Here is a 14,009-nt window from a genome sequence, read left to right on the forward strand (position 1 = left end):
AAGCCCCGATCGCCTGGATCCTAGGTTGATGCTCAACCGCTGAGCCACGCCCGGCCGGGCCAAATGATTTTTGAAGTGCTCGAAATTCATATGATGAAAGCTTGCATTTGGGAGCAACATTAACAGGTGACCAAATAAATTCAACTTAGGCCTTTAAACTTATATGAACATCAAATATAAAAGATGGAACAAACCAATTTCAAACTATCGACTTTAATTTCAGAACAGTTATGCCTAGTCATTGTGAAAAAATGTGTCTCCAGATGGGCGCTTTATTGTTTCCTAATATCTATCATTCCTAAATAATCTGAATGTGGATGACTTCTTTTTTTCTTCATCTTTTTTTTTTTTTTTTAAACAGACGACCAAATGCTTGGTCTCATTGACAATTCTCCACAGCTCTACATTATCATGTTCTCAGGATTAGCAAGTTATAATGATCACAATCTTAAAAAACTTCTGGGGAAAATAAAAATAGAATAAGATGAGATCCAGAGTTAGCCAGAAAGTTTCCATTTTCTAGAAACTGAAAAGTTGAAATTGCTTCATAACATGGAGAAAAAAAGAATTCTGAGCTTGATTCAAATCCCAACTCTTTTATTAAAATTTATATAAGAAATAGATATTTAGTATATTTATGTGTCTACTCCACTTTTAGCCTAACTGGTAACAGGCTATGGATGTCTTAAAAATACTTAGAAAAGTGGAGGTACAAATACATTCTGGTGTAGTATTGCTCTTTTCAAATACATCTTTCTATTTCATCCCCTCCTATTGGCATAATGAATAGTGTTATTGCTGTTTAAGACTTAAAACAGCTGCATTTCTAATTTTGGCAGATTATGAGGGATTTTTATATGGGTTGCATGTTAAAAGCAAATAAATGACATGCCAACAAGCAGAATGAGAAGTGCTGGGCAGATGGTGGCACGGCTCAGTTATTGAACTGAAGTGCTATGTGCCACCAATCATGGAACATCAAAGAAGTCTATTTGGCAGTTCTTCAAGTGAAGCCCAGTCCCTTACCTCAAACAAAAATAATTTATGCCCAAGAAGTCTTCAGACAGCCACTCAGTAGCCATTCCCCATTGGCCTTTGTGAAAACAGGCAGCCTTCGATGACTTTATTTAGCTGATTTTGATGGTATACACAATTCTGCCTTTCCTTCCTTCCTTTCCTCCTCCAGGCTCTCCTGTTGTATTGTGTTGTGATGTGATGTGTGTGTGTGTGTGTTAAGAAAGAGAGGGAGATGAATATGGAAATAAAGTATATGCTATAATTGCCCCCATCACCAAGAGGATTATTTCTGCTCAGGAGGAAGAAGGCATTCCGATATGTCCTCAGAGTGGAAAAGAGAACCCATCCATATAAAATCACCAAACAGTCTTGATCAATATTAATCTTCACTAATCGATCTTAATCAATACATGTTTTAAATGGCATTCAGAATACTATATAAAAATCAAGAGATGATTTTCCAGAGAATAAATAGCTGGGCAATATACCAGAGAAAGATTTGGCCTTTCAAAGCAGCTTATGAAATATGAAGATAAAATAATATGACTGTTTTTAAATAAGTATTCTAAAATTTACATTCCTAATTGCATGTTATCATTTCCAACTTTGACAACATCCATTGTCAATCGCTGGTATTTTTTTAATATACTGTATGTTTTTGTGAGCCACTATATATGTACACACACACACACACATATATATGTATATATATCCTTTGGAAAAATGTGAGATAAAACAAAGAAATGACACCATTCATTAATTGTACAGAGTCCTTATACCACACCATGATACAGTATTTTTCTTAATGAGCTATTTTTCTCTTTTCTCCAATCTACTTTCCCTGTCCCCTTCTGTTCTAAGATGATTTGACAAGATCCTGATGTCCTAGGTAATGCGTTAGATACTTCACACTACCATCAAGTCAATCTCAATTTGAAGCTGAGAAAACTGGGATCAGAAACTAAATAGCTTTCCCAGTTCCACATAGCTAATAAATAGGTAACTAGGAATTGAACTTAAGCAGTTTGGTTCCTGAGTCAGTGCTTTTAACCACTATGGAATTCTGTGTATCACACAGTGAAATAAAATATATTAAGAAACCCTGGGGAAATTGCCTATTTTGCTAAATACAAAGAATTAGTGTAGTAACAGTGATGTAGTACTGACTTGTACCATTATGAAAAGTGGCCTGTGAATTCAGATTTGAAAGGCCAAGGCCAAAGCAGGAAGTATAATTAGATGTCCCAAGAGTAACATTATTCATAAAACAGAGCTGTCTGGGGTACTGAAGTCCAAGGAATTTATCCTATAAAAAAACCACAGGATGATATTAAGGACAATTTCTCCCATGAGATACTGGTAATAAATATGCTACCAAAATTATCAGGCATGCTATTTGTAGCATCCCTCATATGTCACATCAAAGAACATTTCACTAAAAGCATTTCTGCAGGGTGTGTGTGTGTGAGCACGCACAATGTGTTACAGATCCTTAGCAGGAAAATTTGGTTTATCCAGCTGTTCTGTCCACTAGAACTTTTCTTGATGGTGAAAATGTTCTATATCAATATGGCAGCAATTAGCCAATGTGTCCATTAAACACTTGAAATGCAGTTAGTGTGACTGAGGAACTGCATTTTCATTTTACTTGATTTTAGCTAATTTAAATTTAAATAGGCACACAGTTAGTGGCTACCACCCATGACAGGGCAGACTAAAAGAAAAGTTGGACTGTGTATCTCTCAGCCAATTCTCATGAATAGAATTTCACATTTTTAAGCAGATGGACAAAATAAAAACCTGAAGTTTTATTCTTTAGTTTGAGCCTAGAGCACAAGAATTCTGTGTTGTCCAACTCAGCAGCAAAGACTAATTTTTTCAATGGTTCTGACTTGAAAAAAAATCACCTCTGTATAGCAGTGAGCCAAGGAAATACATTTTACAAGCTACCCCTATTGCCTAAAACATTTTTTACTTTATGCTCAGATTCTGTAACTTATCTATTTTGGTATCTCTGATGTATCAAAGTCTTCATTTTTGAGTTGGAGTGCGATTTTTGGAAAGGAGCCCCAAATAATTCAGAGTTAAATCTAATAAGGTAGATTAAGAAAGCTTTTGTGTTTCATAAATTAATTCATGTAAAAAGGCAAAAAGAACAAGCTAATATCCCCTATATTTTCTAGGATTCTGAATATGCAAAATCATCTGAGATTCTGTTTACCATTAAGGCCCTGAAGTGGTAAGATTTATGTACATGAGACTGTTAAATTTCCACCCTAAGACGCATATATAAGGAATTTTTGGCTACGCAGAGACCAGAGAATACAGAGAAAAGGCCCCTTATGTGTGGTTTTCATTGCCTGTTTTCTTTCCCTGTTTATCTGGATGAGCTATGAGAAGAGAAAGAAAGAACTATGATTTCTGGCTAGATATCTACTTGCCAGATGGTGAAGGACTGGGCCTTAGGCTAATTCTGTGTGAACAGAGGGGCATGATATGTCCCTCTCTGAAAACCATGGTATGAACAACATGGACAGAGATCTATGGAAACTTAAGCTCCAGTTGTGTAGCACATGACTCAGCCTTTCCTACAGACCTTGCCAGCTGACCCTTAGGCTCGGACAGCCGTCCTGCTCGATAGGTAAGCTCCAGAGCTCCAGTGCGAGGAGGGAGAGAGGGAGCAGCAGGAAAGGTCAGCCAGCACCTCAGGACATTGTTCCTTCCAGACACCGAAACAGAAAGGTCAGAGCCAGAGACGAGCTGCAGTCGCCAGCCTGAGCTCCAGTGCAGGTGTGGGAGGAACACCGAGGCCCAGGTGACGAAATGACAATGAACTGACGAAGGCCAGTGAGATCAGTATTGGGGGACAGTATCAAAAAAAGAGTGACTACTGAATACATTTTAGAAAGCAAGCAAGAATGTTTGGGAGAAAAGAACAATAGTTGAGAAAATGAATTTTTTTAAAAAGTGAGTTGAGTTTGGTAGCAAATGGGGTTCCTTGGTCACAGGGATGAGCATAATCCAGGGGAACAATCAGTATTCTATGAATTTGGTCTCATTTTACATGAGGAATGTTGTGAAAGATATTGCAATATTCTGAAAGCAGAACTGGATTTCTAAAAAGAAATAATATCTAAAAAAATAATTTGTTTTTGAAAATATGTAGAGGATAGCAAGGATCCAGAAAAAAGAATCGGTCGCCCCGGCTGGCAGCTGGCGTGGCTCAGCAGTTGAGCATCAACATAGGATCCAGGAGATGGAGGTTTGATTCTTGGTCAGGCACTTGCCCCGGTTTTGGGCTCGATCCCCAGTGGGGGGCAGGCAGGAGGCAGCAGATCAATGACCCTCTCTCATCACTGATGTTTCTTTCTCTCTCCCTCTCCCTTCCTTTCTCTAAAATCAATAAAGATATATTTAATTTTTAAAAAATTAGTAGGATGATAATAATACTGATATTACTAATAGATTAGGCCAAGGAAAGCTGATTGCAAGCACTGAAATTCAATTCCTACAGAACAGTGTAACTTTTGAGTATCATATATAGAGCACCAATTTACTCATTCGTTTGTTGTTTGTGCATTTTGTTAATTCAAGTATTCATTCATTCACTCGATGAATAGACAGTGATTGCATGCCATATGCAACATCCTGAGGACTCAACATAAAAATAAATGGTTCCTGTTTCAAGGACTGTATGGTCCAGTGGGATGGAGGTGGGGCAAGAGAGTTGACTATTCTATATTTGCCAGGCATCTTTTGAAATGTGTTATATTTATTCTTATGAAATCTACAGGCTAACCTTACATTGTAGATATTGCTATTGCTATTTCACAGGTGATGGATCAAGACGCAGGGAAATGAGCTGTCTTGCCAAACATTATATAACAAATAAATTACAGGTCTGGGACTCAGACCAAAGTCTTTGCCTGGAAGTCCACTATTTATCGAATTGAAGTTATGTGACTATATGCCATAAAAAATATGATGTATATTTCTGAGTTAATATATGTAAAGCACTTAAAGCCTAACACATCATAAATTCTGAATGTCCTTAATCACCATCACCATAGTTTTCATTATTTCTTAAAGAACAGCATGGGGAGAAATGTTATTTATTCAAAATTAAGCAAAAAAATATAATGTAGCAGAATGCAAAATGTGCATAAAATTTTCAAATTAAATAATTTTCTTCAAAATAATTTTCCCTTTAGGGTCTGTCTTATGCACCACATTACCTGGGAGAATGTCTCCACTCTGCCTTGACACTTTGGGGTACTTGTGTAAAAAAAGACAGAGAAGCATGCTCTACTGTGCCACATCTCCCTGGAGAATCCACTCCACCAAGGACCACAGAGAAATCCGTCAAAGTAACTGAGGTCTGCTCCAAGTCCTTAGATTCCCATTGAAGTCACAAATGGGGCAAGATGGGAACTCTATGGAAACATTCCAATCTGCCTGCTATTTTCATTCATTTTTCTATGAAAATGGTTTAGTGTGGTACAAAGAAACTAAAGCCAGTTTAGTTAAAAGATAAGGGCAGAAACATAATTAATATTAACAATAATAAAAAGGAAACACTGCAGACACAGTTAACATAAACCATACTTAGAAGAAAAGAGTAATGACCTGTAATCTAGCATTTAAATTTTCCATTGTTACAAAACCACTGGCACAGATAACTGCAACTAAAGTTGGACAGCAATTGGCACCACTCATCCTGGCATATTTGGATATCCAAGAACAACTACAAAGAAATATAAATGTAGTACTAAAGGCCAGGTCTTTTACAACCTTAATTACCTAAGCAGTCTTAGGGCTGAGAAGTGCTTCCCATGATTAATTCTGCTTTCTTAAAAGCATGCAACCAAAACTATATTTATAGAATGTACTCCTGTGGAAATGATAATGCAGTGGTGTAATGGATCACTCGCGGTTTTCCTCTTCCACCTATATTTCAGAGGGGCATAAAACACTGCTAAGCAATGTCCTGTTTCTGAGAGTAGTGGATATAACTGGCACAATGCCATATAAGTCAATATTTGTACTTTGCATAAATGTAGGACGACCCTACTAGAATTTTGTTACCATATATTTTTTTTTCTGGCTTATGGTTTAGGCACCAAATCTTAGTAATAGAAAAACCTGGTCATAAGGACCTCTTAAATATAGTGACCCTAAGACGCTATTTCAGTTTGGATCAGAGTTGTGAAATTATATGATGAGATCCTGTTTTAAGCAGGGGTGTGGCTGCTTTATTATTTCATATGTTGTATTGCAACACTACAGAGAAGAGCCTCCAGGTTTGCTTAACCTGATAACAGTTTGTACAGCTATTAAGTATTTGTTTTTTATTTTTTATGAGAAAAGGGGAAAATAGTTCTGTAATAAAAATCATGGCAATGAAATTTGTGGCTCATTGCTGGTTTAGTTATCACAAATACCATCAGTGTTTCGCTGAAGTATAAACTGTCTTACTGTAGTAGGAATTCTTTGAACAGGTCCTCGAGAATTCCTGTTTACTGGTCCAAGTTCAAAGGGCTGACTTGACATTGAAGTGGTGTGAACAGTGACTGAACACTTCCCTTCAAGCTCTGGAACCACCTCTACACACTGTAGCAGGCGGGAAGGGTTAAAATTTATATTCCATAGCTTTGAAGACATCTGATTTCACTAACTCCCACAGTCATTGTGAAGGAAACAAAATTACTTTGTAAACTGCTCCAAAAGCTTGTGATATTACATAAACAAAGGTTTTTCTCTTCCTAACTCCTGGTTTTCCATGGCTCAAGTGTTCTCCTCCATGAGGCAGAAGTGGCCTATGTGTAGGGAAAATGGGTATGACCTCTCAGACCATTTGGAATCTATCTACCCTGAGCCCTGTATGACATTTTCATCCGGTATAAACTCTTTTTTTTTGTTTATTAAAAAATAAACAAAAAAATCCCCTGAATCCCAGAGGTTACACAACTTGTACAAAACTACAAAGGAAATCAATGGCACTACATGCCCAAAAAATCAGCTCTTAGGCTCCTCAGGGAAATACTCAGACCACTTGGCAAACACATTGAACAAAAGGTAACGGCAAAACTTGAGACGGGGGTGGAAAATCTGACTTCGCTTAGATAGCAGTAGCCATCCTTAGAGTTCTTTGTTTTCTAACTCTCCGTCAATTACAACCAAATGGTTATTATATCCCTTTAATTTTACCTCTGAAGTATTTGTTTATCTCCCTACCTCATTTTCAGCCGCCAGGGCCTGAGACTAGGCCACACCCCTCTGCCTGGGCTATCGCACTAACTTTTTAAGGAGGTCCCCATCTCTACATTGTGGGGGGACAATAACCACATGTATAAACAGCAAAAGTTGTAAATAATGCAGCATAATCTGCTGCAAAAAATGGAAAAATATAAGAAAAACATGGATTTTTACCATTAATGAAAAAGATTTAACATGTAGCTCTAAAACTTTTAAAATTATGATTTTATTTGCGAAATTTTTGTAGTCCTTGTCTATTTTTCATTTAATCGTGTACAAAATAGATACACACACATACACACAACATTATTAGAGATCAAGCCCCCCAAAAAACAAAAACTAAAAGAGCTGGGTCATGCGAATGCAGTCCTGTTATTAATTTGCTGTGCTAAGGCTGAATTATCAAGCTTTGACAGAGACCCATCGCGAAGAAGACCAGATAAATTCCATGAACTTTAGAGTTCAGTACAATACATTTGAACTTGACTTTGGCTTTAGTAAGAGAAATTTCCATTTGCAGTGTTTTCCTACTTCATAACAATAGTAACAATGCTAATTATCTGCTTAACAGGCAAAGAAAATTTGACGGTGGTGGGAGGGTGTATGGCGGGGAACTTCCATGAGTTATTTCTTTTCTTCCCCATAACCCAACCCATCCACCCATGAGCAATCTTTTCCTGGCTTTCTGGGTCTAAATGCACCAGCTCACACAAGCCATGTTTTTCAAAAAGAAAAAGGGAGGAAAACCAGCAAATTAGCCGGGAACAGCCTGGTTAGTACTAACAGATGATGAACGGTCTCAGCAGAAAATGACATCAGCAAGAGAAAATTCCTGGTGTTGTCTGAAAAGACAAGAGCTTCTAACCTTCCTCAAAATAAAATTTTTCCATATTTTCTCACATTTTTACTGTTCTCCTATGTCAGAAAAATGTTCCTGTTGGTAGAATGTGAGTTGAATAAAAAAGAACCAGATTATGTTTATGTCGGACTACATAGTGAAATTTAACTTTTGATGAAGAAAAGAAGAAAATATGGATAAATGAATTTTAACAGTAAAATCACAGTGTTCAAGAGGGAAAGTTCCACAGCATGCTTGGGTTCGGGAACTGACTGAAAGGCAGGAGGGGAAACCCAGTGTCCCGCCCCCCACCCTCCTCACCCGCTGCAGTCTGAATGAAGCTGACCCTTCAGCACACCTCCAGGAGGTGGCATATTGCTCTGGCCCATCGCAGCGCTCCATCCTCTTGGGGGGCCGGCTCAGAAACGAGTATGGGGTCCGAGATCCCTAATACCTGAAGTGCTTTAGTAGCTCTCCCTTGTCTTGCCTCAGATTTTAATGGCATGCAATCCTGTGCACATCTCAGGCACTAATTTCTCATCAGGGCTGAGTGACTGCATTACAAGGAGACTTAAACTTCAGTTAAAATTGAGGCTATATCTAGAAATAATATTTTTACAAGCATCGATAGTTTTATAAAATGTTGTATATGTGACAACTTCTAATATGATAGCCAACAGTCAAGCAACCAACTCAAATACGTTTATTGAGAACATACATGTTTATGTGTCTATGGTACGAGGACGGGGGAGGGAGGATGTGGAACAGTGCCAAGGCCGGGTGAGAGGCGAGCCTGCACTGAGCCTCACAGGCGGGGAACATGTCTAGCCGTCCAGTGTGACGCAGGAACAGGAATGGCAAAAATGGGTGGTGAAGTAGTTTAGATTGCTGACTGTCATAAGAGGCCCTTGTGAGGCTATAAGAGAAGGCAAGGTGGCTGAGGCCGCACCACAGTGATGCAAGACATGCATTCAGTGGGCTACGTGCCACGGGGAGACAAATGCAGCCCAAAAACGGGAGGGAGTTGGCGGTTGAGAAACACAGTGAAAAAGACAGGGGAACAGGAATGTGCATTGGGTCACACAGATGACATGGAGGAGTGTGGCCAAATGCGACCTTGGTGCTGGAGCCATGCTTTACTGGTGAGGTCAGGTATGGGCCTACACCGCAGGGGACCGACGACAAAGAGGGTAACAAGGAATCCAAGATGCAATAAAAGTGCATGTGAATAACGCCAAAGATGACTGGGTGCAGACAATGGAAAGAAGGATGAGGGGTCTGAAGCTGAAGTGACTGCCATGACCAAAAAGAAATGAGACTTCAAGGGAGTAAACCATCTCAACGCAGTATTATAAAGAAGACAACATAGCCAGGGAAATAGGTATCAGTGGAACTGGAGGAGGCTGGACCAGAAAATAACCAGAAATGGAAATAGGGAGCAAGGACAGGACCGTGTCGCTCCACTCCTCCCCTAAGAGTGGAGGAAAATCAGCAGCCAGGCCCCCAGATGGAAGAAGATGGAGCAGCACCTTCAGGAGAGCCAGGCTGCAAGTAAGGCAAGGAGACAGGGAAGTAAGAGCAGGCATTTGATCGAGAGGGAGGCGCGGCCTCAGAGGGGTTTGGGAAAGAGGTAAGAGTGAGAGAGAGAAAACAGGGTTGCAATTTGGAAGATCTGGAGGTGTTAAGGAAAAGCTACTTTTAACATTTATTGAGAAAATGACAATGCTAAGCATTAGAGTGGGAGAGGAGCTAGAAAGAAGTTTACAGATAAATGCTAGAGATCTAAACATAAATGAATACATGTATACTTAAGTATATGCAACTAAATAATTTAAGGGTTAAATGACTTGGAAGCAGTGGGCCTATGTGGAGTGAGAAAAGGGTTCAAAGGCTCCAGGCTCGAAATTGAAACTGGGCTGTTACCGAAGGGCTCCTTTTAAATGCCAACGATACTGATAAGAGTAGGAGAGGCTTCCCTCCTGCTGCAGCTTGGGAAGCAGGTGAGGTAAGGGGCTGCCCTTACATGCCCTCGCAGCAAGGGCGGCCAGGGGGACGGGAGAGATGAAACATCAAGGGTGGACGGGAAAAGCAGCCGAGTGTGAGCACGGTGAAGTGCTGGGTTGCAAAGACGGGAGAGGGAGAGCAGAATGGGCTCCTGCGCAGCTGGGCCCTCGGAGGGCTGCCTCGGGCAGCTCAGGGGGGGAGGAGCAGCACGCCGGCAGCCCCCTCCTCCCGCACGCACCCGCAGAGCCTGCATCCAATCTGTCCGGGACTACTCGGAAGGACTTGATAACAAAAGTAAAATAGAAAGAAAAATAAATTAGATTTAGAAATGTAATCTAAAAAATCTTCCTATATTTGCCACAAGGAAAAAACACATTATATTACCCACAGAGCAGCCTGGCTATAGTTTAATGTGAATTATGGTGAGAACAGATCCAGTGCCTTATTTCTCTGAGTAATTTATTTCAGGCAGGCCCTAGTGTTCAGAAACAGGAAACTTAAAAAATGACATGTCTAGGCACTAGCTCTGTGAGGCCAGGGTGCAGTAAGCCAATGTGACAGAGCCAAAGAAAAGTAAAAGAGAGAACTCAGTCAAAGCAAGTGATTTTTTCCAGAGAATGTAACAAAAAACTATGAGAGGTTTTGTTTTTTGGTTTTGTTTAGTTAGCAACTGGCAACCCTATAAACAGGAGTAAAACTGCCACTTATATCTAGCAAAACAATTTGTTTTATAGCATCTATCTACTCAAGGAAAATGTGGCAATTCCGGGACCTCACACAAGGACAGGTGATTGATAAAGGCAGTGGTTTAGACTTAATCAAAGCAAAGACCAACTGAATTATAATCAGTGCACCCAAGGACTGGGCTCGGAACAAACAGAGGAACTTGAGGAAGTGAAGTCTAGAATCATTAAAGTTAATGGATTTCCTTTAGTCAAAGAGATAGCAAGCAAAGAAGGCCTGAGGGGAGAAAGGAGCAATGCAATCCCAGTTTTTCAATGACTCAATCTTAACAAAAATAAACAGCAAAAATCGGAACCTCTCCAGAATATTGCACTGACAGTTGCAAGGATCCCTGCTACATAAACAGTCCTAACTTCTAAATCCTAAATAAGAAATATAAATTCGGGCAGAGGGAGCGTGTCGCGTGGCACAGCCTGGCCCGCTGAAACTGCTGAGCTCTGGTTTTCAGCTTGGTCTTGGCTCGTCACTACTGGATGCTTGATTCAACTAAAGCAATGGTTTCCTAGCCCTCCTGTTATTTCTTGGCTTCCAGACACTCAGTGTATTTGGGGGCCTGACATGTCTTAGCTTTGCTGTTGGAAAGTTTTTTGTTTGCTTTTGCTGCTGTCCAAATGATTCATGACAATGCATGAAGGTATGTGTGTCTTTGGGGGCTGGGGAGAGCGTGAAGTTGGGAGGGTTGACTGGGACAGAATTGGGTGTGGAAACAGCCAATTCAAAGGAAACTTCTGGCTTTTTCCAAAATAATTTTGAAAGTACATGTAGACAGAGCCCTAACATCTCCTTTTGGGACCATGTTTGATGTACGTTTTCTATGTTGTCTTCAAAACTTATGTGCAAGAATTCTTCCAATACTAATTATTAATCTGTGAAGAGAGAAAAAGTATACTACCTGACAAGACCACTTCAATAAGATCGCCTTCCTGGATATCGCCAGCCGTTTTCACCAGCTGAAGGATGTTTTCAGAGGTAGGGTCGTGGCGAAAGAGCAGGATCTTATCATACATTCCATAGAAACCACATTCAGGGAACTGCAAATACAAATATCACAATATGTTAAATGTCAAAATCCTCCTAAGCTTAAAACAATAATGAAATAAATAAATGTCATGACACAAATACAAGCTAATTAGAGAAATTCAAAATATGTAGAAATTAAAAATAAAAATGATGGACAAAAATGATACTGACAGGACTCCAAGTCAGGAGGAAAGAAATCACATTATAAGAGCAATCATGACCAAAGGATCTAATTAGAGAGCCAGAAAACAGGAGAATATGAGATAAGATTTGAAAAAATTCTTGGCTTTAAGTAGGTAAAGAAATATAATAGGTGGAAAGAAGTGTACATTTTCATAGGACCTACAGCACCCCAATAGTATAAAAATAAGTCAGTTTATTTCAATTCCATTACAAATATTGTTGCATTTGTTTGCAAAAGAAAGGTCAGTCCATTCTGGCATGTTCCAAAATAAGAGATGATTCAATACATCTAAGCTTGTTCTCTGTGTGGGCAATAGTGTTATCTAGATGCTCTGACTCAGGAAAGCACCAGAAGGGACAACCCAACTGTCCCTCTATAGCTGCTCTTACATTCATTTAGTTTTCATGCTATCTAGGTTAAACAGAAAAGTACAAAAGCTAAAAGTATATTTGTTTTAAGTATAGTACCTAGTTTATAGTCTTCTTACAGGGATAAATTTAAGAGTTTATCACTCAAGAATGATCTGATTGCATGCATATAATGAATGCTAAGTGAAAAATACTTTATAATGGGCAAACCTAAAAAAATTACAATAGTAACAATTACTATTATAATACTAATAATCAATATTATTCCCTGTAGTTCCTCTCCTCCTTCTAATGCAAGAAAAGGCCCTAAATTCAAATCATAGCCCAAACTGATGAATTCTTTTAAAAGTAGGATTATTTCATCAAAAGTTAAAACCATCCTTAGGGATCTTAAAGCAAATTTTGAACTCATTACAAAACTGCCAATCCATAATCTCATGACCTCTTGAAGGTCCGTCTGCTCCAGCATTGGACACTTTTGTTAAAACAAACCAAACAATCTAGGATAACCTGGTATGTGAAAAGGGTTCTTGCCCAGCCGGTGTGGTTCAGCGGTTGAGCATCGACCTCTGATCAGGGAGATGGGGGTTCGATTCCAGGTCAGGGCACATGCCGGGGTTGCAGGCTCGATCCCCAATGGGGGGCGTGCAAGAGGCAGTTGATCAATGACTCTCTCATCATTGATGTTTCTCTCTCTCTCTCTCCCTCTCCTTTCCTCTCTTTGCAATCAATAAAGACACATAAAAAAGAAAGGGGGGAGAAAAGGGCTCTTTTCTTGTAAGTAACTTTTCACGCAAGTATTAAATATTTTAAAAATAAATTAACATGTAATTTACTAGGAAAAGATCACAAATCAAGGAGACAAAATTGTCTTTCTTGTTCCTAAAACTGGTGATGGTTCTGACACTTATGCTAATAAAGGTGGATTTTAAGGGGCTACTGTTGGAGAAAAATGTATAGAATATAACCTTTGAGGATAAATATAATATATTGTGAATTCTTTTTTTTACTTATTAATTAAATTAAGGGTTACATTCATTTGAGACATTCTGTATGAATTAAAATTAAGTATATTCAGAACATACTTTTGCTACTAAGAGTCTGTTGATGACTAGGCTTAAAACTACTTCTGCACATCATTTAGTCAAGTTGGCTTCTTTAAAATAAAGAGCTGAAATGATGTCACTGCTTCCACTGTAGTAATTAAAAAAAAATAGTTCCCTCTTTTTGGTAACTTCTCCAATAATATTATTAGAGTACAAGGAAAGAAAGGGAAATCTAAAATACTATTTTCCCCAACTTAAAAACAATGGATAGTTTATGTACTATTTTAAAAATCAACTTCATTGAAGTATCATTTATACAAAACAAATGGTCCTAAGTTTATAAATCTATGAGTTCTGACAAACAAACATCAATATCCATACAACCAAAATCACAAGCCATGAGACATTTTCATCAACACCTCCCCAAATTTTATTGTAACCATTTGTAGTTGATGCCACCCACAATTTTGACTCTAGGCACAGACCTATGTTCTGTCACCATAGATTAGTTCACCTGCTATAGCATTTCAAAC

The 14,009-nt window shown here is 38.9% G+C and overlaps 1 protein-coding gene across 3 annotated transcripts in view; it reads right to left on the reverse strand.

Moving 5' to 3' along the window:
- Window positions 1-14,009, reverse strand: part of PRKD1 (protein kinase D1) — a 298,239-nt gene that overhangs the window by 129,848 nt on the left and 154,382 nt on the right. For all 3 annotated transcript variants that reach the window (XM_087823242.1, XM_087823237.1, XM_087823247.1), the window contains one exon: window positions 11,751-11,889. In XM_087823242.1, coding sequence (XP_087679368.1) covers window positions 11,751-11,889 — 139 coding nt within the window. The remainder of the gene's footprint in view (window positions 1-11,750; window positions 11,890-14,009) is intronic.

This window comes from Miniopterus natalensis, chromosome 1 (assembly GCF_054644295.1).
Source record: "Miniopterus natalensis isolate mMinNat1 chromosome 1, mMinNat1.hap1, whole genome shotgun sequence".
In the NCBI taxonomy this organism is placed as follows: domain Eukaryota; kingdom Metazoa; phylum Chordata; class Mammalia; order Chiroptera; family Miniopteridae; genus Miniopterus; species Miniopterus natalensis.